The following is a 25,052-nucleotide window of genomic DNA, read 5'->3' on the forward strand; positions in this document are numbered from 1 at the left end:
AGAATAAACTATCCAGTACAGTGTAAATTTTTTTGTTTTGGTGAGTCAGTCACTACCAAAGACATTAGAAAGCAAAACTGCATGGTTTTGCAGAGGGTTGTATATAATATGATAATAATGCACCTGAGAATCTAGATCCAAAGCTGGTTAGTATTTTAATCTTTATACTATTTTGGGGTTCTTTGATAGAGTTTTATATTTGTAGTCTAGTCTGTCTCTTGTTATTGTGTGTTGAAGTGTTCTCTGTAATTTCCCCAGGAGCCTGATTCTGAACAGCAGTCCTTGAAACCAGTCACCTGTGACCTAGAGGATGATTCTGATAAATCACAAGGTCAGACTGATAGGTCATAAGTTTTCTTATTACTTGGTAGTAATTATAGTGGATTATAAAAATGGGAAAAGGGAAACCAAAAACACCTGTCCAATATGTTAGTAAGGTATTTTATTGCAAAAGATGTTTAGAACGTGCTCTCTGGTATTTTTTTTTTTAAACTTCTCAAAAACCTTGACAATGTTGACATCAGTAGTTACTAAAATTTTTTCTCAGGTTGTCCTTACCTTTCAGTGTTAGAGAAATGCACTGATTTATTTAGTGGAGACTGCTGCCAGAATTACTGTGATGAGAAGTAATGACTAGGGAGTTAATTTGTTTATTTTTGGTTTTACTTTGTAATACTTCAGATACCTATGCAATAGTATTATCTAACTTAATTTTATGATGGCATGGTATACACAGAAGTAATATGTTTTTTTGGGAAACTTAGCTAAGTTGATAAGGCTGCTGGGATAGAACAGGAATCTGCTTGAGAGCAGAGCCAGCATGAAAACTGAAGGGATCTGTGTCCAAAACATACCTGTAACTGTTGTAGCACATTAGGGTATGGGCTTTTAGTCCAGAAATATAGGTGTCTTGTATAGATTGGTGAGTTGAATGATCTGTATAATAGAAGTTGGGGAGTTTCATCTAGAGAAGCAAATAATCTTAAGTATTTGCAGTAGAAACTAGAAGTAGAGTGCACTTTATAGGTTACAAAGCATCTGATGGATATCTTTGTTTATAGACAATAGCAGAAGCAAAAGCATACTAAAGCCTTATTTATTTATAGGTTATGTTTTGTTTGCAGATTAACACTGTTTTACAGTTAGAGTGTTTTAGAGCAGTCTTAAATGGGACTCAAAAATTTATGAGAGCCCAGACAACAGGATAGTGGAGTTATAGTTATAATTTTTTGGGGCGGGGGAGGGTGACACCTGGCGATGCACAGGGATTACTCCTGGTTCTGCCCTCAGGAATTACTCCTAGAGGTGCTTGGGGGACCATATGAGATGCTGGGAATCGAACCTGGGTGTTCTGTGTGCAAGGCAGACTCCCCACCTGCTGTGCTACTGCTTCAGCACCTATAATTATAATCTTATTCTTTGCAGTCTTACTATTTTTCCAGAAAACTATCAAATTGTATTAAATTTGATATACTGAAAATACTTGGGAATAGGACACCGAACAACTGTTGCATTTTTGTGCCACACCTGAAAACTCAGGGAAAATAACCCGTAGAATTTATTTTCTTTCTTTTTTTAATTATCCATGAGATAGACCATTATAAAGCTGTTCATAATTGAGTCTCAGTCATACAATGACCCAACACCCTTCCCTTCGCTAGTGTACATTTCCCATCACCAGTGTCCTCTATTTCCCTCCTACCATCCCCCAACGTGCCCCCCCTTCCACTCCCCCGCCTGCCTTTATGGCAGACACTTTTATTTCTTCCTCTTATTTTCTTTCTCTTTGTGTATTATGGTTTATAATACAGGTGCTTAGAGATCATCATGATTGTCAGGGTTTTTAGTATTTTTTATCGGGAAGGTAAGGCTGGAGTTGCTTTTTTAACTGGGTGGCAGCTTTGGAGTGTGGATGTGACTGCTGAGATTTTCGGAAGTACAGGAAGGTAGGAGAAGGTAGCCCATCCCAACCCTGAGGTTTCAGTCACAAAACTTGCATACCTGAATTTTTAGCAGATAATACCTCATTGCAGTGTGTTCCAAGATGGTGAAGTAGGGCTGGGGATTTGGTGGAGATTTTGGATTGTGGAAGCAAGTGGCTGCTGGGGGCTCTGCTGGGATGGGTACCAAGCTGACCCATCCACTTTGATTTTCCCTGGTCTGTTCAGCCTTGCAGGAGTCTGAGATTAATTGCAACTTTTAGTCTCTTTTGAGATTTATGTTTGGATCTCTGAACCAAGGCTGGTAAATGAGCTTGTATAGTTGAGCTGGAGGTGGTTTGTGGTTTGGCTCCCACATACCTAACTTTTGGCCATTTAATTTCTCTGGAAACTTGGTCCCAAGTTGTTGAGGTCAGACCAGAGGCACAGCTGCAATTTGGGGGTGTCAGGAAGTCTGAAGGTACCATCAGGCTGCTGCTGGTGCACTCGCCCCACAGATATAAGTTGATCTACTGGCACCACCACAACCCCAACCTGTTTAATTTTGAGCAAAATATCTTGATGCAAAAATTTCTTAATTCTTTATCAGGAAAGAGCTGGAAATCATCCTGCAATGAAGGGGAATCCTCTTCTACTTCCTATGTGCAACAGAGGTCATCTGGCGGTCCCACCAAACTGATAGAAATCATCTCAGACTGCAACTGGGAGGAGGACCGGAGCAAGATTTTGAGCATCTTATCCCAGCACATCAATAGCAACATGCCACAATCACTTAAGGTGGGCAGCTTCATCATTGAGTTGGCTTCTCAGCGAAAGAGCCGGGGTGAGAAGAACCCTCCTGTGTATTCTTCTCGTGTGAAAATCTCTATGCCATCATGTCAAGACCAAGATGATATGGCTGAGAAATCTGGATCAGAGACTCCTGATTGTCCATTATCCCCTGGGAAAATGGATGATATCTCTCCTGTGCAGACAGATGCCCCGGATTCAGTAAGGGAGAGATTACATGGCGGCAAAGGTCTGCCCTTTTATGCAGGGCTTTCTCCTGCAGGGAAGCTTGTGGCCTATAAACGTAAACTCAGTTCAAGCACATCTGGGCTAATCCAGGTGAGAATTATCTTTAATCTGGGTGTAGCACATTTTTATTCTTAGATAGTATCTTGATTTTTTTTTTTTTCAGAGCCCTTTTCGGGCCTGATAATATTTATCTTCACATTTCCTGGGAACTGTGTAACAAAGTCTTTTTTTTTTTCTTCATAATAGGCCGGAATTAGATGCACACCTAGATTTTTGGCTCCTCTTAAATTATTGTCTGGACTCTAATACTAATCTTTGACAGTGAAGCAAGGCTTAAGAAATGATCATCAGCAACTTTCAAAACATAACAAGATAAAATTGATTTAAGAGAGTATGTATTTAGAGACTTGGAGACATTTTTGATTTAGTAAGGTGATACTCAAATTCATAAGATTTAAAAATCTGAGCCACATTATCTTTTTTAAGTTCCTAAATTCTCGGAGGTTTTGTTAGCAAAATTATTATAGGACAAATACCTCTATCAATCCTGTTTAGTAATTTAGGCAGAATATAAGAGTAAAATGATATTGGTACCTAGGAAATCTCTGGAAAAAATTTCATCTTGCTTTTTGTGCCCTTGATACTTGGGAGCTACCAGATTGTGCTTAGGGGTCACTTCTGGCTGTGCTCGGGACCATGTAGTGCTGGGGATGTAACCTGGGCTCCCACATGTGCAGCATGCACACTAGCCCGTTAAGCTCTTTTTTAAGCCTGGAAAGAAGTTTTTGAATCGAAAATTAAAGTCATAGTTTCTCCTCTTGCACAGTGACATTAAATGCACTTCTATATCAGGGTAATGAATGTATGGTAGTGTCTGACATTACTAACTTTATTAGCATGGCCACTTCTCTAGGCTTAGGACTATTCCATTAGAATACTCATAACTGATAGACTTGATTAAATATGTTATATTGCAGTCTATTTTTGTTGGTGTTGTGTAATTGCTTATGTTGGTATTGCTTAAAATATTTTATGTGAATAGTGTTTTTATCTTATTTATTGAAAGTTTAAGAACAGAAACTTACCTGAAATGTCCTAGTTAGGCTAGTCTTCTTTTTAATACAGGCATAGAAGTTTCATGTATTCCCTTCTCCTTGGATTCACGAGAGTCACTGTAAAATGTGAACTTGCATAACACAGGTTCCTGTAATGAGAGAACTTAGGAGAAGCTGATAAATAGTTTTCAGGACAACTCCCAAGATAACCTATTGGGAATATCTGACCTAAATTTCACAGAACTTGAGTAATTATGTGCCAAAGTTTACTTTAGAATGAAAAAGACCTCATTTTCGATACAGACTCAAGGCAAAAATACTCTTGTTTTTTGTTTTAGTTTTTGTGGGTTTTTTTTTTTTTTGGTTACACATGGAGAAGCTCAGAAGTTACTCTTGGCTCTGCACTCAAGATTACTTCTGACCCTGCTGCTTAGGAGACCATATAGGATGCCGGGGTTTGAATCCCGGTCAGGAACATGCAAGGCAGGTGCCTTACCAACTGTACCGTCTCTCCAGCCCCTGTCTCTTTTTCAGTAAACACAATTTTATTTAAGTAGCAAAGTCTATTTTTGTATCTTCAGAGATACAGAAAGAGTGACTTGGCTATAGCTATTCTCCTTGTCAGTTCCCTATAGAGTGTGGGAGGCTTTTTGTTTTTGTTTTTGGTTCATACCCTGTAGTGCTCAGGGCTTAGTCCTGGCTCTGTACTCAGGGATCACTCCTGGTGGGACTTGGGGGACCATATAGGGTGCTAGGGATTGACTATGGGTTGACCTCATGTAAGCACCTTGCCCACTGTACTCTGACCCTAAAAGTAGATTTTTTTTTCTGCTTTACTCCATGCTCATCTTTTAAATGATGCTGTTGTGACAGAAATTGAGGTCTCTTGTCATCTAGATTTAGAGAATAAGCATAGAAAACTTTGGAGATTTTTGTTTTTGTTTTTTTTAGAGAAAACAAAACAAATCTGCTTAAGATGGGCGGTCTAATAGCTTAAGACAGTAGAGAAAAATTCTTATTTCTTTCATTGATTCACTTAATTTTGACAGTAAATATTTCTAGAGTTATAGTGAGTTTGTGCTACTATTTATGTTGAACCCAGTTTTCCAGGAGGTGACATTTTCAAAGTTGAGGTTTGTGAAATACAAAAATGGAGGTGACTTTGGGACTTAGGTTATTGTAACAATAACTTTTTTAAACTTGAAAAAAGCGTAAGTTTTTAAAAATTTACATATTTTAAAATATGTAAAATATATACTCACCATGTATTTTTCAGATAAGAAGAATGGTTGAAGGTATTCTTAAGAGAGAATTTAGTGACACCTCTCTGACTTACTTGTCAGGGAACTCTGGGACATTTCTTTTTGCTGATTGCTAGTTTAACAGAATTGCTTATTTACGAGTAAAGAAATTGAACTATTTCTTAGACTCTGCAGTGTCTTGCATACTTAAGATGTGTAAGTGATGAATATAAAGATTTTATGTGTCTAGGTTACCAAAATGAAATTATGAGATTAGATGAGAATATCTGATGACACCATTTAAAAAAAAAACTTACTAAACTACAAAAATTATCCGTTAATAGACACCCCCTCCCCCCATTGGTGGTGGTGGGGGGAAGACTTTAAACTTTGTTTAAATAAAACCCCTGTCAAGGGAGGTGAGTTAGAGAGAGAATTTTATCTTTACAGAATTTCTCTTTGCCACTTGTTTCAGGTTAATGGTAAGAGTTACCCGCAGGCTAAGTTGCTATTGGGACAGATGGGGGCATTGCATCCAGCCAATAGGCTAGCTGCTTATATCACAGGCAGGTTGCGACCCTCAGTCCTGGACCTCTCAACCCTCAGTACTGTCATCTCCAAGGTAGCATCAAATGCCAACGTGACTGCATCCAGGAAACCACGTACCCTGTTGCCTTCAACATCCAATTCCAAATCGACTTCCTCCTCTGGCACTACAGCAAATCGCTCTGGGAAGAACCTGAAGGCATTTGTCCCAGCCAAAAGACCAATTGGTAAGTTGGGCTGCATCTGTGCTTTGGGAAGCCCTATGATTTGCTGTTGGGCTAGTGGGTACAGGTATGGAGGTTTTAAAAATTTGAGAAATACAGAACTTAGCAATATTCTCATTGTCTATGTTGCTTGAACTTTTTTTTTTTTAATTCTTCTGATGATATGCTAGATGAATGGAATAAACTCTGCTTAGTTTTAGAATTTCCAGACTTTTAGCTTAGTTTCATTAATATAAAATTTAATTTTTTTCTGAGGACTGGTATTTTTCTGTTTTCAGTCATAATGTTCCTTGAACTTAAGAAGCCAAGGAGCTTGCCAGTACAAAGTGAGCTGAGTTGGTATAGGCTTTAATGTAGAAACTTATAAAATTATTTCTGAAAACAGAGTTATACTGTTCATTTCTGTTCTGTGAGTGAAAACATCTTTAACATTTCAGTGCTAGTCTGTAATACTTAACCTTGAAATAATTTGTTTTAGCATTGAGAATATGTACAGTTGGCTAATAAATTCCTTTTTTTTATTTTCAGTTCTGTTTTAGGGGGTGTTAGGTAAAGGAGTAAATTTTTTTTCTTAAAGAGTAATCCTATTTTGAAAAGCATATATATTTTAGGTATAAGAAAAATTTAACTTTCTTACAAGAAGACAGCAATAAAGAGGTGGAGGTGCTGGGACAGGAGGAACAGTGGAAACTAGTTTTAAAATTAAACTTAAGAAGAAAGTCTTTCTTCATTTGTTTTAGATGATGAAGTTGTTTGCTGCTGCTCTGTCGTCTTTCAGTGTTCTGGCAATTTGACTATATTGCATAGTCTCAAGAGTCCTATGTAGTAACACCCAGTATTAATCCCTTTCCTATTAAGCTTATAAAAGTTTGGTTTGTATTGAGGAAAATGATTTCTGTGGGTGGGAATTGGCACATATAATGCAGGAAGGTAGTACTTCTAAGAGATTGACCCAGTGGTGCACAGTTAATGTTGGTAGACACAATCACTAAGAAAATAAAATATGAGAACTGATGATTTTGACCTGCAAATTTTTATTTGCAGCGGCTCGACCCTCTCCTGGTGGTGTGTTCACACAGTTTGTGATGAGCAAAGTTGGAGCCCTGCAGCAGAAGATACCTGGCGTTAGCACACCCCAAACCCTAACAGGGCCACAGAAGTTCAGTATCAGACCCTCTCCATTGATGGTCGTCACACCTGTGGTTTCTTCTGAGCCAGTTCAGGTGTGCAGCCCTGTGAATGCTGCTGTCAGTACTACCACCCCTCCAGTGATTTTAGAGAATGTTACTGCTGTGACACCTATGACTGCTAATTCTGACATGGGAGCTAAAGAAACCACTTCTGGTGCCACCACTGCAGGGGGAGTTGAGGTCTCTGAATCTAATTCCAGGACCTCTGTAACAACCTCCCAATCTACAGCCACTGTGAACATTATCAAAACGACTGGTATAACTACCCCTGTGGCTTCAGTTGCTTTTCCTAAGTCTTTGGTAGCATCTTCTCCAACCATAACTCTTCCTGTTGCTTCCACTGCCTCCACCTCCATAGTCGTGGTGACCACAGCTGCATCTTCTTCCATGGTGACCACACCAACTTCATCTCTGGGCTCTGTTCCCATTATACTCTCAGGAATTGATGGGAATCCACCAGTGAGCCAGAGACCAGGTAAGGCCTTGGTTACTAGCTGGCTAATTATACAGCTCTTTCTGTAATTTTGTGGTTGTGCTAGAACTAAAGTTTAGTGTAACGATATAGACTTTTTTTTTTGCATAATATTTACATTATTGAAAACCATTGCATTCTACAAAACTTGAATACTAGAAATAATAGATTTCTTTATTATTCTATTATTACTCTCTTGCTTATAGGTAGTGAGAGGTTAGGGTAAATTACTGAGAATACGCAATTTCTTAACCAGACTATTAATAAAACTATTATCACTAATACCATGGTAATAAATTGAATAGAACTGACAAGTGAAGGTTTCCCTGGAGATAGTGGAAAAAAATATATACATGTATATATTTTTTTGGTTTATTTTGGGCCACACCCAAGTGGTGTACAGGGCTTACTTCTGGCTCTCTGCTGAGGAATCACTCCTAGCAGGCTGGGGGGACCAAATGAGATGTCAGAGATCAAACTTCGGTTGTCCGTGTGCAAGACAAACATCCTACCTGCTGTTCTATCTCTCAGCCCCCCATAAAAATCTTTAAGACTTAGAATAAAAAATACTGCTAGTTTCTGAAGTAATTAATGGGAGTTGAGCACTCATTCCCTTAGAGCAGCTATTAAGTGGCACATAGCAGTAAGGACAACCTGTTGTGTGTTGATATCTCTGAAGAGGGAGCCTGCATGTTGCTGCTCCTTTTGTAAGGAAGAGTTTTTCTATTGTTGTTGGGGGGGAGGGGCTGGGGAGTGCCCCTGAGAAAAGCATGGCTCTTTTTTTTTATTAGGAAATGGATATATGTATGGATATATTAGGTATGAATATATGTAGTCTGCCTATACTGTAACCAACCTGAGTGAGGACTTTATGTTCTGGTTGACTTTAAAATTCTGGGTTCTCTTATGTTATCACTTAGGAGTCAGTTCAGTTTCCAGATACTACTATATCCTGGGTGAATTACTTATGCTTGAAATAAGGAGTCATATTTCTTTGCGTAGGACTCTTGATATTTTATGTTTATTCATTTTAGTTAAAATTTTTCATTGGTTTAAGTGAATTTGAAATAGGGAAATCCTGTACTTTGATGTGATTGTTTGGTCTGAGATAATCCCCAGTGGTGCTGGGGGCTTACTTCTGGTTCATTTCCCAGGGTTGCTACTGGTGGTGTTTGGAGGATCATATGGTGCTAACAGTCTTGACTCCATAAGTTTTGTTTGGGGGAGATTTTAGACCACACCCAGTGGTGCTCAGAAAATATTTCTGGTACCATATACGCTGTCTTGGCACTACATAGCACCATATATAGTGCTGGTATTCAGACCAGAATTTGTGGGATACAAGGTCAAACAACCTTCCCCTGTACTAATCTGGCCCCTTCTATAAATTTTATATATTTATAACTATCAGCATCATACCCCAGTCAGGGTGAGGCCTCCAACCATTATTGAGGTGGCTTAGGTTGGCGCTGCAGGATCCAAACAGCACTGCATTCTTGGGCCCTTGCATTGAACTACTTGAACTAGAATTGGTCATTGGTGGGGTCATCCTCCCATCCCCTGATCCCAAAAATAGAAATGATTTATGAGTTCATTTATATGTTGAAGTTCTGTTGAAAAATGAATCATGGTTAAAATTTGTTTTTGCTTCTTCCCATATGAATATATACAAATATTTCAATATGTAATTTTATAAGTGGTATCATTGTTAAAGCTCTTTTGCTTTCCCGTTGAACCTAAAGACTTGTATCTTATAATGCTTTAAATGATCATGTTTAAATAACAAATGTATTTCTACCTTTATGTTACTAATTCTATTATGAATTTCTTAAAGTAGCTTTCTTACTACCTTTTTGTAGTTCATATGCCTCAGATTTTATTCAGATTGTTTCTTATGGTACTTAGTTTTGGCTTACATTTGCACTGTCATTAGCTTAATATATGGGCTGGAGCGATAGCACAGCGGGTAGGGCGTCTGCCTTGCACGCAGCCAACATGGCCGACCCGAGTTCGATTCCTCCGCCCCTCTCGGAGAGCCCGTCAAGCTACCGAGAGTATTCGATATGCAGACACAGTAACAACAAAGTCTCCAATGGAGACGTTACTGGGCCCGCTCGAGCAAATCGATGATCAACGGGAGGGCCTTTAGGGCCTTTTACCTTTAGCTTAATATATTTTTTTAAGTCAGCTTATTTATTTAAATATATTTTTGAAAGGAGCAATATTTATTGTGGGGAACAGTTTGGGGTGGGGAACAGTTTGGGGTACACCTAAGAATACTCAGGGCTGTTTGATACCTCTGCTTAGGAGTGACCCCTGGCTCTGATCTGGGGACAATATGTGGTGCCTGGGATCAAACCCTGGTCAGCTACATGTAATTCAAGTATCTTAACCTCTATACCACATCTACAGCACAAGAGGAGCAATATTGTTTTAACTGAAAATGAATACTTGCCAAAATAGGGTTAACCCTCTTTAAATAGATTGAAAACAACAAAATACTATGTTCTAGGTGACTATTGTGTTAAAAAATAAAACAAATTTTTTTATGAATAACAAAAATTTTTTTTATGAGTTTGCAGTTTCACAGCGTGGACAATTGGGCATATATGACTTTTTCATTTGACTTCTTTCTTCTGCTTCCTCTTTCCCACATTCATTAAACGCGTACTTCCTGTATGAAAGACTCTTCATTATCTGAATTGGAGTGAATTAATTTTTATTAAAATTAACTCTTTAAAATTTGATTTGACAGGGTCAGGGTAATATAGTGAGAGCATTTGCCTTTCATGCAGCTGACCCGGGTTCAATCCCTGTCACCCTGTATGGTTCCCCGAGCACTGCCAAGTAGTGATCTCGGAGTGTAGAGCCAGGAGTAAGCCCTGAACACTGCTGGTTGTGGCATAAAAATAAACAAGACTTAATTTGAGTAGAAATGTTTAGGAAATTAAGAACACTTTTAGCATGATGTACTTTTTTGCACTTGAGTTACTACATTAATTTTTTTAATTAGTTTATTTTTTAAAACACGGTTTACTTGATTTACTTTTTCCCTTTGTTCAGAACCCAGTTCTGGGGCTCCAAACCGTGTAAAGCATTTGCTTTGCCTTGGAGCCACAGCTTTGACCCCATCCATTTACACAGTATATGTATGATCGCTTTTATGATCGTTTTTTTCGGTTTGGGGTTTCGACCCTCACCAGGGATTATTCTGGGCGGTGCTCAGGGGGACTCTATGTGGTGCTGGGGTCAGCTTCATTCAGGACAGGTGTCTGAATCCTCCTTGTATTATCTCTCCAACCCACGGTCTTTGAGATTTATTTTTTAGAGTAGCCTGAATCTTCTTTTTTTTTAAATTTTAATGTAGGAGTATTGCTATTTATTCAGCCATTGATTCGACTGATTGAATTGGTTATGAACTCCACCTTTTTTTCCCTTTTTATAAATTTATTTATTGGAGTAGCCTGAATCTTTTGATACAGTTTAAGTGGTTATTAGAAGCATGATCTTTTTTAGAAAATCAGTGTTTATGGGCAAAGTACCTAGCCAAAAGACAATGTCATACATCAAGTCACCATTGATTTTGTTGATATTAAGTTTCATATTTGAATCATAATGCTTGACCAATGTGCATTATTCATTGTTATCCCTATCATAGCCAACAATTCTAGATAACTTATATTTCCCCGTTTTTTTAGTATTTCAAAATATCTCCTCCACACATTAAGATGCATCTTAAGGTACTGTTACTTGTTCAGAAATCTCTTTTAATTCACATCTTCATTAAATTTCTGTTTGTTTTAAAACTTACCTTTTGCCTCTTCCTAACCAGGCTTTATTTCCCTGCTTCTTTGATGTCTCTTAATTTTATTACATTTTGGGGGGTATGTATTTATTTTACTTCTAAAAATTATTCTCCACAAAACTTTTAAATGTTGCTTACTTGTTTGAATTTTAAAAGCTGAGTTTTTTTAATATCATGATTTTTTAGTTACTGGTTTTCTTTTCTTTTTTTTTTCTTTTTTGGTCACACCTGGCGATGCACAGGGGTTACTCATGGCTCATGCACTCAGGAACTACTCCTGGCGGGGCTTGGGGGATCATATGGGATGCTGGGAATAGAACCCAGGTCAGCCACGTGCAAGGCAAACGCTCTACCCGCTGTGCTATCACTCCAGCCCCCACTGGTTTTATTTTCAATGTGAGCTCTGAGACTAAACCATAAGTCTAGCATTAATATTCTGAATTTTAAAGTTTTAAGAAAATTTTAAACTATGAGAATCTAGATTATAGTTTCTACCAGTATTTTTGTTAGAAGCATCAACTCTTTATTTTTATTTATTTATTTATTTATTGCTTTTTTGGGTCATACCTGGCGATGCACAGGGCTCGCGTCTGGCTCATGCACTCAGGAATTACTCCTGGCGGTGCTCAGGGGATCATATGGGATGCTGGGAATCAAACCCGGGTTTGCCGCGTGCAAGGCAAACGCCCTACCCCCTGTGCTATCGCTCCAGTCCCAGAAGCATCATCTCTTTAAATGTTTTATTTTCGATTGGTAGTTTCTTTTTGCCATTTTAAATGTATGACCCTATTATTATTATGTCTGATTAAAACTTAATTTTCCAATAATTGTACTGAACCATAATCTAGAGGTACGAAATTTCATTTGACTTTATAATTAAAATTAGAAGTTACTTAAGCTTGACTACGGCAAGAGACTATTATATACATACATAGGTACTTTTTATATATGTTAAAGGCAAATTCTAATACTATGTTTTCCTTTTCTATTTTTCAGAAAATGCAACTCAAATTCCAGTGACTACTCCACAGGTCTCTCCCAACACAGTGAAACGTACTGGACCACGATTATTATTGATACCTGTGCAACAAGGTTCTCCTACTCTCAGACCTGTCTCGAATACACAAGTTCAGGGACAGAGGATGGTTTTGCAGCCTGTTCGGAGCCCAAGTGGAATGAACCTGTTCAGGCATCCTAATGGACAGATTGTTCAGCTGCTTCCTTTGCATCAGCTTCGAGGTTCTAATACCCAGCCCAATTTACAGCCTGTTATGTTTCGCAACCCAGGTATGAAATTGGAGATCTTTCTGAGGAATTTATCTTTATATTGAGTCATTTGACCATGTGGTATGTTAATGCATCAGGATTGCTCTTCTTAGGCTTTTAGAGTTGCTTATTTATTTTTTTAAAAAAATGTCGTGGGGCCGGAGAATAGTACAGTGGTAGGCGCTTGCCTTGCAAGCGGTGAACCTAGATTTGATCTTTGTCATTTCATACGGTTCCCTGTATACTTCCAGAAGTAATTCCTGAGTGCAGAGCCAGGAGTAAGCCCTGAACACTGCTGGGTGTGGTCCGTCCCCCCCCCCCCCCCCCCAGAAAAAATGTCATCTTGGGGCCAGAGCGATAGTACAAGGGTGTTTGCCTTGCATGCAACTGACCCAAGTTTGATCCTTAGCACCCCATCTGATATCCCAAGCCTGCTAGTACTGATCTCTGATCCCTGAGTGCAGAGCCAGGAATAAATCCTGAGCACTACCAGGTGTGGCCCAAATATTAAAAAAGAAAAGAGAAGAAAGAAGTTTTTATAAAAGACAGTGATGATATTATTTTTTTTTTTAACTAGGGTCTGTGGTGGGAATCCGGTTACCCACTCCTAAACCTACAGAAACACCATCATCATCTGCTTCATCTTCTGCTTTCTCTGTTATGAATCCTGTAATTCAGGCTGTTGGGACTTCTCCTGTGAATGTTATCACTCAGGCACCATCATTAATTTCTTCAGGACCTGGTTTTGTGTCTCAGTCTGGTACACTGACCCTGAGGATTTCCCCTCCAGAACCACAAAGCTTAGCAAATAAAACAGGATCTGAAACCAAATTAACTTGTAGCTCAGGAGGGCAGCCTGTTGGTACAGCCAGTCTTATTCCTCTTCAGTCTGGTAGTTTTGCCTTGCTGCAGCTTCCAGGACAAAAGCCTGTTCCAAACTCCATTCTTCAACATGTTGCTTCTCTTCAGATGAAGAAAGAATCTCAGACTGCAGAACAGAAAGATGAAATAAGCTTGTTAAAGAGAGAGCAAGAAATTAAGAAGGATGTACAATCAGAAGGGGAAGGAGACCCTGAGGTTAGAATAATAAAACAAAATCCAAGAGCTCCTGCCTCAGAAGAAACCATGAATGATTCTTTGGAAGATGGGGACAATCATTTAGAGGAAGAATCCATTGCAGAAGAAGGCCTAACTGTTAAACATTCTAGGCACTCCTATATCACTGGGTCACATGTAGATGAAGGCTATAAAGATACTGATGAAGAATATAAGATTAGGGATTCTAACAGTTCCAAAGAAAAACTGACTGTTGCAGAAACGAAGCCCATTTCTGGAAGAGCAAATAAAATGGCAGTTCAAAGTATAAGTGACATCCAGCTTAAAAAGCCTGGTGTTGTGAAAATGGAACAGCAGAAAGGATCAAACAATGCAGATGAAAAAGCAAACGAATTTCCAGTCATCTCTAAGGAAGAAAGTAAGTTCAACTTTTCAAGGAGCAAAGTTGTGGGCCAGCATAGTCCAAAGCCAGAGACTCGAGAGAAGGGATTCAATGACTCTTTGGAGAAGGACAATGTTAGAGAGAGATGGAGAAAACACTTAAAAAGCCCTTTGACCCAGAAATATGTTGAAATTTCAAAAGAATGCAAGGAAGAGTCAGATGAGCAATTAATTAAAGAAACAAAGACTTGTCCGGAAAAATCAGATGATTTTCATCAAGAAGAAGGCATCCCTGATTTCCTTGGGAGAAGTGGAACTATTGAGAATGCTAGAGTTTTAAAAACTGAATGTGATTCTTGGAGCAGTATTTCTAGTCCTACGGCTTTCTCTGTTGTTCCTAGGAGAGCTACAAAAGGGAGCAGAGGGGAAGGACATTTTCAAGGTCGCTTATTGTTAACAGGAGAACGGATACAACCAAAGCAAGAGAAGAAGGGTGGGAGAAGTCGCGCTAACTTCACTGCTTTGGATTTGGAAGAGGAATACGAGGAAGATGAAAATGAGAAAACCGATGATTCTATTGATGAGATTGTGGATGTTGTTTCTGACTACCAGAGTGAGGAGGTTGATGATGTAGAAAAGGTGGTGAGCTCATTTTTGTTGTGACTGAAACCTCAAGGATTTAAATGATTTATTAGAGACAGTAGCTTTTTTCAGAAGATCACTAAGACCTGATATATTCTATTGGATGCCTAGGTTTAGATCATGAATAATGACTGTAGTTTTTAGACTGTCAGTTAGGTGAAATTTATTGAGCTGATATTGTTGAGACTTAACTACTATTATGGAGAGTCTGGCTTCAGTCTTGGGGGGGTAGATTCTTGAAAGTCCTATTGGGTTGGGAATTTGTAAACAAAAAATCCTGGGGCTGGAGAGAGCACAGTGGGTAGGGCTATTGTCTTGTACTCTACACACCTGGATTTGATTCCTGGCACTGCATATGGTCCTCCCAGCTTTGCCGGCAGTGGTCCCTGAGCACTGCCTGGTGTGACCCAGAAAAACAAAATTGAAAAATCCTGTAACCAATATGCCCATTGAATTTCAGTTAGTTCCTTTGATATTTTTTATGTAAATGATTGTAGATTTATCTTGTAGATATTTAAGAAACAGAATGTGTAATCCTAGAACTAGAATACTTATCTACTTGCTTGTAGAGATATTTTTCTCTATGGAAAAGAAATCAGAAGTATCATTTATACTTTAATATAACCTTGCTTTAAGTTGCTTTTTAGTTATCTGCTAAAATTTAAATATCTAGTGTCTAGAATTTATATTCAGAACTTTAGTCTTATTTTGTAATATTACCTTTGTAATATATATTTTTATTTTACTATGCTACTTACCAAAGCCATTTTTCTAGTTTTCCTACTTAGAATTGTGTTTATTGAGTGAAGTTGACTAAGTCAGGTATAAATAATACAGATCAAGGAATTGGGCAAACTTCGTAAAGCGCTAGCTTTCAGACTGGATTGTGTTTATTACTTGTAGTTGGAGCACAAAAGCAGCCATAAGCAATAGTGAGTGTCTGGCTGGTCCATTTACTTATGTGAATAGGCAGCAGACTGTAGTTGCTGACTCACGGCTTGGGATATGATCTAAAAACATAGATAGCTGCCTTTGTGGTACTTTGAAATTTAAACTGCTCCCTCTCTTCACTAGCAGATACTACTTCCATCTCAGGCTGGGAATGTGGCTTAATATGTACAAATTCCTGGGTTGCATCCGACGCACCAAATACCCCTCTCCCACCCTCAGCAACAGCGCCGTGGTCCCATTAACAATAAATATATACTTGCTCCTTTGCACTGAAATGGTCTGTAGTTTTATAATCTCATTTTCTTGAGATTCATTCAGATTGTTACCTGGGTCTTCTCTGCTAATACAGATAAACATAATGAAAAGATCAGTATTCTAAAACTCTCTTGGCCAGAGTTAACAGTACAGTGGGTTGGGCATTTGCCTTGCAAGTGGCCAACCCTGGTTTGATCATGACATCCCACTATGTCCCCTGAGCACCACCAGGAGTAATTTCTGAGTGCAGAGCCAGGAGTAACTCCTGAGCATTGCCAGGTGGGAGCCAAAAAGCAAAAAACAAAACCCCTAAAACTCAATTAGTTTAAATGATTTATTTAAATGTTGGTTATTTCTGTACCTCAGTTTGATTTTGGGCCAGTACAGTGGGTAAGACACTGAATACAGAGCCAGAAGTAACTCGTAAGCATTGCCAGTTGTGACCCAAGAAGTCAAAGACTCCCCCTACCCCCCAAAAACGCTAAACATCAATGTTAGTCTAATTGATTTATTTAAATGTTCATTATTTCTGTACCTCAATTGTTTGATTTGGGGCTGGAATGTTAGTACAGTGAGTAAGGAACTTGTCTTACATGCCACTGATCTGAGTTCAATCCCTGGCATCCCATATGGTCCCCTGAGCACCCCAGGAGTGATTTCTGAGTGCAGAGCCCGGAGTAACCCCTGAGCACTGCAGGGTATGGCCAAAAAACCAAAACCAAAATTCTTTAATTTATAAAATGAGGACCTAATTCTAAAATTGGATTATTCTGTCTATAGCCTCTCTGTAGCTAATGACATATCAGTACATAGCTGAAGTTTATTCATTGAATTAATTCACTGAGTTTGGTAGTTTAGATTTACAGTTCTTGTGCTTTTCTTAATAGCCTTCCATTTAATTTCTGCCTGGATATGTTTTAGACCAAAGCCAGTCCAACTTTAAAACCAGTGAAAACTATTGCTTTTAGTAGAACGTTAAGTAATTGTACCTTAAGTATTTTAATTATACAGAGTATCATTGAGTTTATTAATAGTGAATCTGATATTGAAGGTGCATGGGCCTATATTAAAACAAGGACTAAATGATCTCTAGAACCTAAATTCAACGTTGTATTTATGCATGTACCCTATAACTTTGATTTTATTTATGCTTGTGAATTGAATGGCATGGGAATGGTGTAGGGGAAGTTGTAAGCATCCTCTTCCATTTAAATCCTTTGTGAAGTTTATTGGATATTACTTTAAAAGCCTGCACCTGAAGCCATTCAGTTAGCAGGCATTGTTCAACTTAATGTTGAGCAATTACATATATTACTCTTAAGATACTTTGAGTTTTCTTGGGACTCTGGTGTCTTAAAACTAGTTCACTTCCTAGAATTATACAATGGTTTATCTTGCTTACCTTTAGTATATTTTAGTATACATTGTTTAAATTGGGAAACAAATGATGGCTTGCTAAATTTAATGTCTGTCGGCCCTATGGAACCTTTAATTTGGGGGTAAGTAATTTTTCCAACAAGTTTAAACATAGTAATTTATAAGATGATAGGAATACTTCATTTTGACTTGTACCTCTTTGGTACAGTATAGTCATAGATGACATTTACTGTTTAGTTGCTGGCATAGTGAACACTACTTTTAAAGGTGGACTAAAAATTATCTGAATATCCATAATTCAAATAGTCTGTTGTTTTAGAAAGTAATACAATGCATTTTTATAATAGGTGCTCAATAAGTGCTTGATTTGACTCCTTTTTAAGTATCATGAGTAGAACAAGTCTGGGTTTCTATTGATAACCTGAAATTCTCAGTTTTTGTTTTGTGGGATTGGGAGACTTAAAAGACTGTTGAGGCTATATTCATTTTCTTACCTGCCTTTAGTTTTTTATATCTGATTTAGAGTTAGCCATGAGGCACTTTTAAAGTAGAATCTATTTTTTTTCTTCTTTCCACTCATCAAATTTTATTGTACTGCTACTTAGTCTTAAATTTTTTCAGCATGTAAGTACCTGAATCTTGTGTATTAGAAATTTCACTGAAACATGAATATAGCCCTTTGGGAACTCTGTAGTATGTCTATTATATTATAGACATGTAATATTAGACATATGTCCAATGATACTTATTAGACATGTTATGTCTAATAACTTTGCCTGCACCAGCAATGTAGTTCTGTGGTAGAGTGCATGCTATGTATGCATGATACCCTGAATTCAATTCTGAGTAACACCCGCCCCCCCCCCCCCCCAAAAAAAGGGAAAGAAACCAACCTAACTGTATCAGTAACTTATAGCTAAATACATGTGCGCTATAATGTAGTTCTTGATTGTTAATGCTGTATATTGTCTTTATGACTTCCTTTGATTAACAAGTTTAGTATTATTAGTACTCAGGGTATATCATTATTTAGCTCTGGTTGGTTTTATAAGGGCAATTTTCATTTGAAAAGTTGAAGTGCGCTTGCTTTTCAATACCTTATTTATGAGCAAATACTGTGTTTCAGAAGAATTGTGTAGACTACATTGAGGAGGATGAGGAGCAGGTGGACATTGAGACTGTGGAAGAGCTCTCTGATGAGATTATTGCTGCTCACATGAAGACTGCAGTTGCTCACACACAGACTTCAAAACAGTCGTAAGTCTTAGTTCTCTTTGGATTATTTTTTGTTGGGGTTATTTTGTGACTCACAATCATGATCACAATCATCCTGTTGTTTGTCGATTGTCTCGAGCAGGCACCAGTAACGTCTCCTTCGCCCTAGCCCTGAGATTTTAAAAAGTGCCATATTCAAGGCCCTTTCAGGGTTAGGAGAATGAGACCCATCATTGTTACTGATATTTGGCATATTGGGTACACCATGGGGAGTTTGCCAGACTCCGCTGTGTGGGCAGGCTACATTCGGTAGCTTGCCAGGTTGTCCAAAGTAAGAATGAGATAATAAAATGTTGCACGGCCGCAAATGTGGCCGCGCACTTCCAGGAGCTGGGTTTTATAGTCTCTGGGTCTTGGCCATTGATGGGATTACACGGTGGGTGGGGGGTGGGGGGGCAGTTGGTGGGTGTGACCCCTGCCTACTGGAAGATGGAGGATCTGAGTGGAGGATGCTCAGCCCCGATCTGAGCAGGCTTGGTGATCTCAGCCCCGGGACCCGCATGCCTTTGTTCCTCTGCCGGTACCTTCATGTGTGTGGAGAGTGGTCTCAGCATGGTTGTGGCTGGTTCTGGAGGTCTTTGGCTGTAGGGGCTCTGCTCGGGGTGAGGAGGGAAGCTCAACCCGCCCCCCTCCAAGGGGCCCCGGTGAGGACAGCCAGGCACGGGGACAGGAGACTCTGCGTTGTTCTCTTCTGGGAGCTGGGTTTTATAGTCTCTGGGTCTTGGTTTTGGCCATTGATAGGATTACACGGGGGCGTGGGGGGGGGGTTGATGGTGTGTGACCCCTACCTACTATATTTTGTGACTATAAACAAAAAATGTTCAGTTTAGGATCTTTGGATAACTGACCAGTTTCTTTATTCCCTTAGATATTTTCTAATCAGAGACCGGAATTGGTAGTTAATTAACTTGATTATTCCTATGACACAATGTGTAAATCTTAATACCAGACTTTTGAAGTCTGGTGCACTGGTTACTGAAATACTAGTTTTGCCATCTTCAGCTCTTCTTGCCTTAGAAAATCTTAAGTCTTAGAGACTTTTTTTTTCCCCTTTTTGGGTCACACCTGGTGAGGCTCAGGGGTTACTCCTGACTCATGCACTCAGGAATTACTCCTGGCAGTGCTGGGGGACCATATGGGATGCTGGGAATCAAACCCAGGTCGGCTGCTTGCAAGGCAAATGCCCTACCCGCTGTTCTATCACTCCAGCCCCTGTGGGTTTTTTTGTTTGTTTGTTTTCTTTTTTTTTTATTTTTTAGTGAAACACCATGAAATAGTTGTAGACTTACAAATTTTTGTGCTTAGATTTCAATTATACAATGATCAATTAACCATTCCTCCACCAGTGTCCATTTTCTACCACCATGGGTCCCAGTATCCCTCCCACCCCCCATACCCCCTTCCCACCCTGCCTCTGTGGCAGGGCATTCCCTTTTGTTCTCTCTCTCCTTTTGGGTGTTGTGGTTTGCAAAAGAGGCATTGAGTGGCAATCATGTTCCAGCCCCCGTTAGAGACATTTTTTTATCAAGTGAGGAAATCACCCCTCTGAGTAGTCAAATATGATACATGTATATGTTAGCATAACTGACACAAATGGATTATTCAGCTTAGACCAGTTTCTTTATCTTTCAGGATGACATTATATTCTAAATTTGGTTGTATATTATCGAACAGATGCACTGCAGTTAACATCTTTTACCTGTTCAGCTAATGAATCAAAATACAGAGGACAAAATAGTTGGTTCAGAAATATGTATTTCTTTTTGTTTAGTAAGCCTTGTAATGAAGAGTGCTTGGGGGGGGTGAGGGTGTAAGGTAAAGTTCTTATTTTGTTCCAAACTTATCAGTTCTTAGTTTTTTCCAAATAGTGTGCATTTTTGGCTGTCACTAACTACGGTCTAATGATAGTAATGAGTTGAGAAAGACTTCATCCCTTATGATTCCAAGGAAAAGTCTGGAAGGCACAGGGGAGGAGTAGTCCAAATTTCTCTTGATTCCAGAGGTATTTATTTTTTGAGTTTTGGGGTTATTCCCAGCATTACTCAGGACTCAGTCCCAGCTCTGTACTCAAAGTATCAGTCCCGGTTCTGATGCCATGCCTCAAACCAGGGTCAGCCACATGCAGGGCAAGCACTTTATCCCTGTACTATCTCACTGGCCCATTTCAGAGGTTTTTGAATCTTACTTTTGCTGTTTCTTATTTAAAGTTGAAAAAGGCTAAATAATCTCTTGAACTTAGAATTAAGTCCAGCAGTACTATTGGGTTTAAGGTTTAGTATAAGTATTTGTATGAAAATATAAAATTCTACAGCAATAATGAAATGTAATCTAAAATACTGGGCTGGAGCGATAGCACAGAGGGTAGGGCATTTGCCTTGCATGTGGCTGACCTGGGTTCGGCTCTCTCGGAGAGCCCAGCAAGCTACTAAGAGTATCCAGTCTACACGGCAAAGCCTGGCAAGCTGTGATGTATTCGATATACCAGGAAAAACAGTAACAACAAGTCTCACATTGGAGATGTTACGGGTGCCTGCTCGAGCAAATTGATGAACAACGAGAGGACAGTGCTACAATCTAAAATATGCGTATAGTAAGTCTACAACTCTACCTCATGGTGTTTCACTAATAAAAATTAAAAAAATAAAATAAAATATCGCGTATAAACCAGTATCAGGAAAAACAAATGGGACTCTATTAACAAAAGCTGTACATTTATTTTTTTTGAAAGACTAGGAAGAATTCAATAAAGGAGAGATAACCATGTTATTTAAGTAGAATTACAAAAGGCTAAGAATAAGTAAGATATAAAAAGCACAAACTATGAAGAACCAGGGTGTTATAATATCTAAAAATTTCTTAAAAAAAATAAAATAAAAAAATTTAAGCCAGAGCATTGGTACAGCAGGGCCCTTGCCTTGCACACAGCTGAACTGCGTTCGATGCTCAGCACCCCATATGGTACTCTCAACCCATCTGGAGTGATCCCTGAGCTCAGAGCCAGGGGTAATTCTTGAGCTTGGCTAGGTGTAGCCCCAAAATCAAAATTAATCATAAAAAGGATATTGTAGAATGAATCTATTGACCACATATACTGTACCTCAGGAAAAGAAATTGGTTACATTGTAGACAATTTGGGGTGGTTTGGTTTACTATAGCTGTGAAATTGGTTGTAGATTATTGAATTACAGTAACAGAAAATGCTGTCTTAATCTAGGAGCCGAACCCATGTATCTGCAGAAGAAAAAGCTGCTGAAAGGAATCGAAAGGTATTTACAATTCATTTAATGATGATTGCTTATTGGTATTGTCCTCAGAGTTAATGCAGTGTGAATTCTATTAGCTGTGACTTCTTTCATGGCTCTTCTTACAAATGACTTAAAACACCCAGTCCTACCCCACCCTGCCCATTCTTTAAAAATGTCATAGTAATACTGTTTTCTTCCTCCTTTGTGTGTGGGAGGCTGTACCGAGCAGTGCTCAGGATTCCAGGGCCATTCCTTGTGGTGCTAGAGATGCCATGCAGTCCCGTGTATCCAACTCTCCAGGCTTTGTAACATGCAAGTCATGTGTTCCACCTCTTGAACCACATCCTGGCCTTAGTAACCCCCTCTTTAATTTTCTTGTTTTCTCTAGATGGTGGAATAATTTTGGGGATTAAATGGATATGAAGCATATGAAGATTGCTGTAATTACTTAAAAACTAATTCTATAATACAGTGATTTGCTGTAAGCCAAGTTGGTGTTCTTTATCAAGGCTCAAGATTTTCAGTGTAAGGCTGGAGTGATAGTACAGCCAGTAGGATGTTTGCCTTGCACATGGCCGACCCGAGTTTGATCCCTGGCATCCCATATGGTCCCTGAGCACCACCAGGAGTAATTCCTGAGTGCAGAGCTAGGAGTAACCTGAGCATTGCTGGGTATGACCCAAAAAGTTAAAAAACTATATGTATATATATATACATATATATTTTTTTTAAGTGAAATGATGGCTAGTGACTCAAGAAGCCATAAAATAATCTTTATTTAGTTTGGTTTTTTTTTTGGTCACAGCTGGTGATGCCCAGGGATTACATCTGGCCCCTCACTCAGGATTTCCTCTCGGTAGTGCTTAGGGGATCTTAGGGAATGCGGGGATCAAACCCAGATTGACCATGTGCAAGGCAAAGGCCTTACCCACTTTACATTGCTCCGGCCTCTACATCTCTCCTAATGTAGTTAGTACATGATACTGTAATTTGCAGTTTTCTCTTTATTCTCACAACTACACAGAATAGAAGGAAATTTGTTTAAAGCAGTGTTTCTCAAACATTTCCCAATAATTCCCCCTTCTGATCTTCTATCATTCCTTGGTCCCTTAGCCTTATGCTGTAATCTCCCATTTATGTTAATTTTTTTTTTTTTAATACCTCTGGCCCCACAGGAAATCTTCTTGGGGCGCTTCAATTGGTGCCATAAGACTCATGGTTAAAAAATGCTGGTTTCAACCATTTTTCTTTTCTTTTCTTTTCTTTTCTTTTTTTTTTTTTGGAGAGTGGTAGGGGGCACACCTGCTAGTGCTTTGGGTTGCTCCTAGAAGTGCTTGTGGGACCCATGTGGTGTCAGGATCGAACCCAGGCCTCTAGCATGCAAAGTATTTGGTTTTGACCCTTTGAGCCGTCTCCAGGCACTGTCTTCTTTTTTGAAAGCAGGGGACACATTTGACAGTGCTTAGGGACTACTCTTAGTGCTTAGGGACACTTCTGGTTGTGCTTAGGAGTTCATTTGTGGTGCTGGGGATGAACCTACGTCTTCTATATGCAAAGCATGTGCCCTTTGGATTTGGTTTGGTTTGGGTGTTTTGCTTTTTTTTGTTTGTTTTCTGCTTTTTGGGTTAAAACCAGCAATGCACAGGGATTATTCCTGGCTTTGCACTCAGGACTTACTCCTGGCGGTGCTTAGGGGACCATATGGGATCCTGGGAATCGAACTCAGGTTGGCCGCGTGCAAGGCAAACGCCCTACCCACTGTACTATTGCTCCAGCCCCTGGTTTGGTTTTTGTTCTATACTTGGCTGTGTATTGAGACTTCTTCCATCAAAACCCGGCCCCAATCACATTTCTTTCTTTTTTTTTTTAATTTTTAAAAATTTTTCTATTTTAATTTTTTTTTCTTTTTTTTTTATTAGTGAAACACCGTGAGACACCATGAGGTACAGTTGTAGACTTATAGATTCTTGTGCTTGGGTTTTGATTATACAATGATCAAATACCCATCCCTCCACCAGTGCCCATTTCCCACCACCACAGATCCCAGTATCTCTCCCACCCCTATCCCCCCCATCCCACCCTACCTCCATGGCAGGGCATTCCCTTTTGTTTTCTCTCTCCTTTTGGGTCCAACCACATTTCAATCCCCAACACCCCATATGGTTCTTTGAGCACCACCAGGAATGATCTCTGAAAGCAGATCCTGGAATAGGCCCTGAGTACTTCAGGGTATGGCCCCAAAACAAACAAAAAAGTACCCTAGCCATCCCATATCCAAGACATGTATTTGTTTGATTGAGTTATCCCTCCCTCAGCCCTGTCCTCTTAATTTTAGAGATTTATACAGGTGATTAACATGGATTTGGTCTGCTTTGGGTGGTCAACTACTCTGCAGTTCCTTAGTTGTAATTACTTCACATACAGCAGTATTTTTCTAGACATTTTTTCATGAATAAGAATTGTTATAATTTATTTACAAAATGGATTGTTTGGACCTTAATTATTATGTGCAAATTATAAGTAGGGTCTTACAATATTTAAAATTTCTTATTGATTTCTTCCATTTTCCCCCTCCTTTTTTTCTTTTTGGCTTTTGGGCAACACTCAGAGGTACTCGGGATTTAATCCTGATATTTGCTCAGAGGTCACTCCTGGCAGGCTTGAGAGACCATGTGGGGTGCTGAGGATTTACATGTTGTACTGCCACTCCTGCCTGAGTAGTGATTTCCTAAGTCTTGCTTTCATTTTCCCACACAATACTAATTTACAATGAATTTAACTGTAGATAAATGTGTAAATGCTTTGGGATACTTTTAGGGATTGATAATTACAGTGTCAGGGAAGAAAATTAATAGGGAAAAGTGAGAAATTAGACTTGTAAATGAAAGGAAATATAATTATTACTTTGTTAGCATAGTACTTACTTTGTCATAATCAAGTAGCCAGTTAATGATTTTTATAGCTGTTACAATTATAAATTAACTATGGAATGCTTAGTTTTAGTCTTTGAAAATGTTTAATACAAATGACAAACTGAGAGGTGAAAGAGGGGAATAGAAACAAGAGAAGGATAGTAGTGGTAATTTTATTTTACAGAGATCTTCTATTACATAA

The 25,052-nt window shown here is 38.9% G+C and overlaps 1 protein-coding gene across 4 annotated transcripts in view; it reads left to right on the top strand.

Moving 5' to 3' along the window:
- Positions 1-25,052, top strand: part of MGA (MAX dimerization protein MGA) — a 78,073-nt gene that overhangs the window by 39,782 nt on the left and 13,239 nt on the right. Inside the window, exons 11-18 of one of the 4 annotated variants that reach the window (XM_056134472.1) lie at positions 259-331; positions 2,530-3,047; positions 5,729-6,026; positions 7,068-7,688; positions 12,487-12,777; positions 13,334-14,835; positions 18,545-18,675; positions 21,908-21,959. In XM_056134472.1, the coding sequence (XP_055990447.1) occupies positions 259-331; positions 2,530-3,047; positions 5,729-6,026; positions 7,068-7,688; positions 12,487-12,777; positions 13,334-14,835; positions 18,545-18,675; positions 21,908-21,959 (3,486 nt within the window). The remainder of the gene's footprint in view (positions 1-258; positions 332-2,529; positions 3,048-5,728; positions 6,027-7,067; positions 7,689-12,486; positions 12,778-13,333; positions 14,836-18,544; positions 18,676-21,907; positions 21,960-25,052) is intronic. The other 3 variants (XM_056134473.1, XM_056134474.1, XM_056134475.1) reach the window with 3 other exon arrangements.

This window comes from Sorex fumeus, unplaced genomic scaffold (assembly GCF_029834395.1).
Source record: "Sorex fumeus unplaced genomic scaffold, SorFum_2.1 ptg000098l, whole genome shotgun sequence".
NCBI classification, from domain to species: Eukaryota; Metazoa; Chordata; class Mammalia; order Eulipotyphla; family Soricidae; genus Sorex; species Sorex fumeus.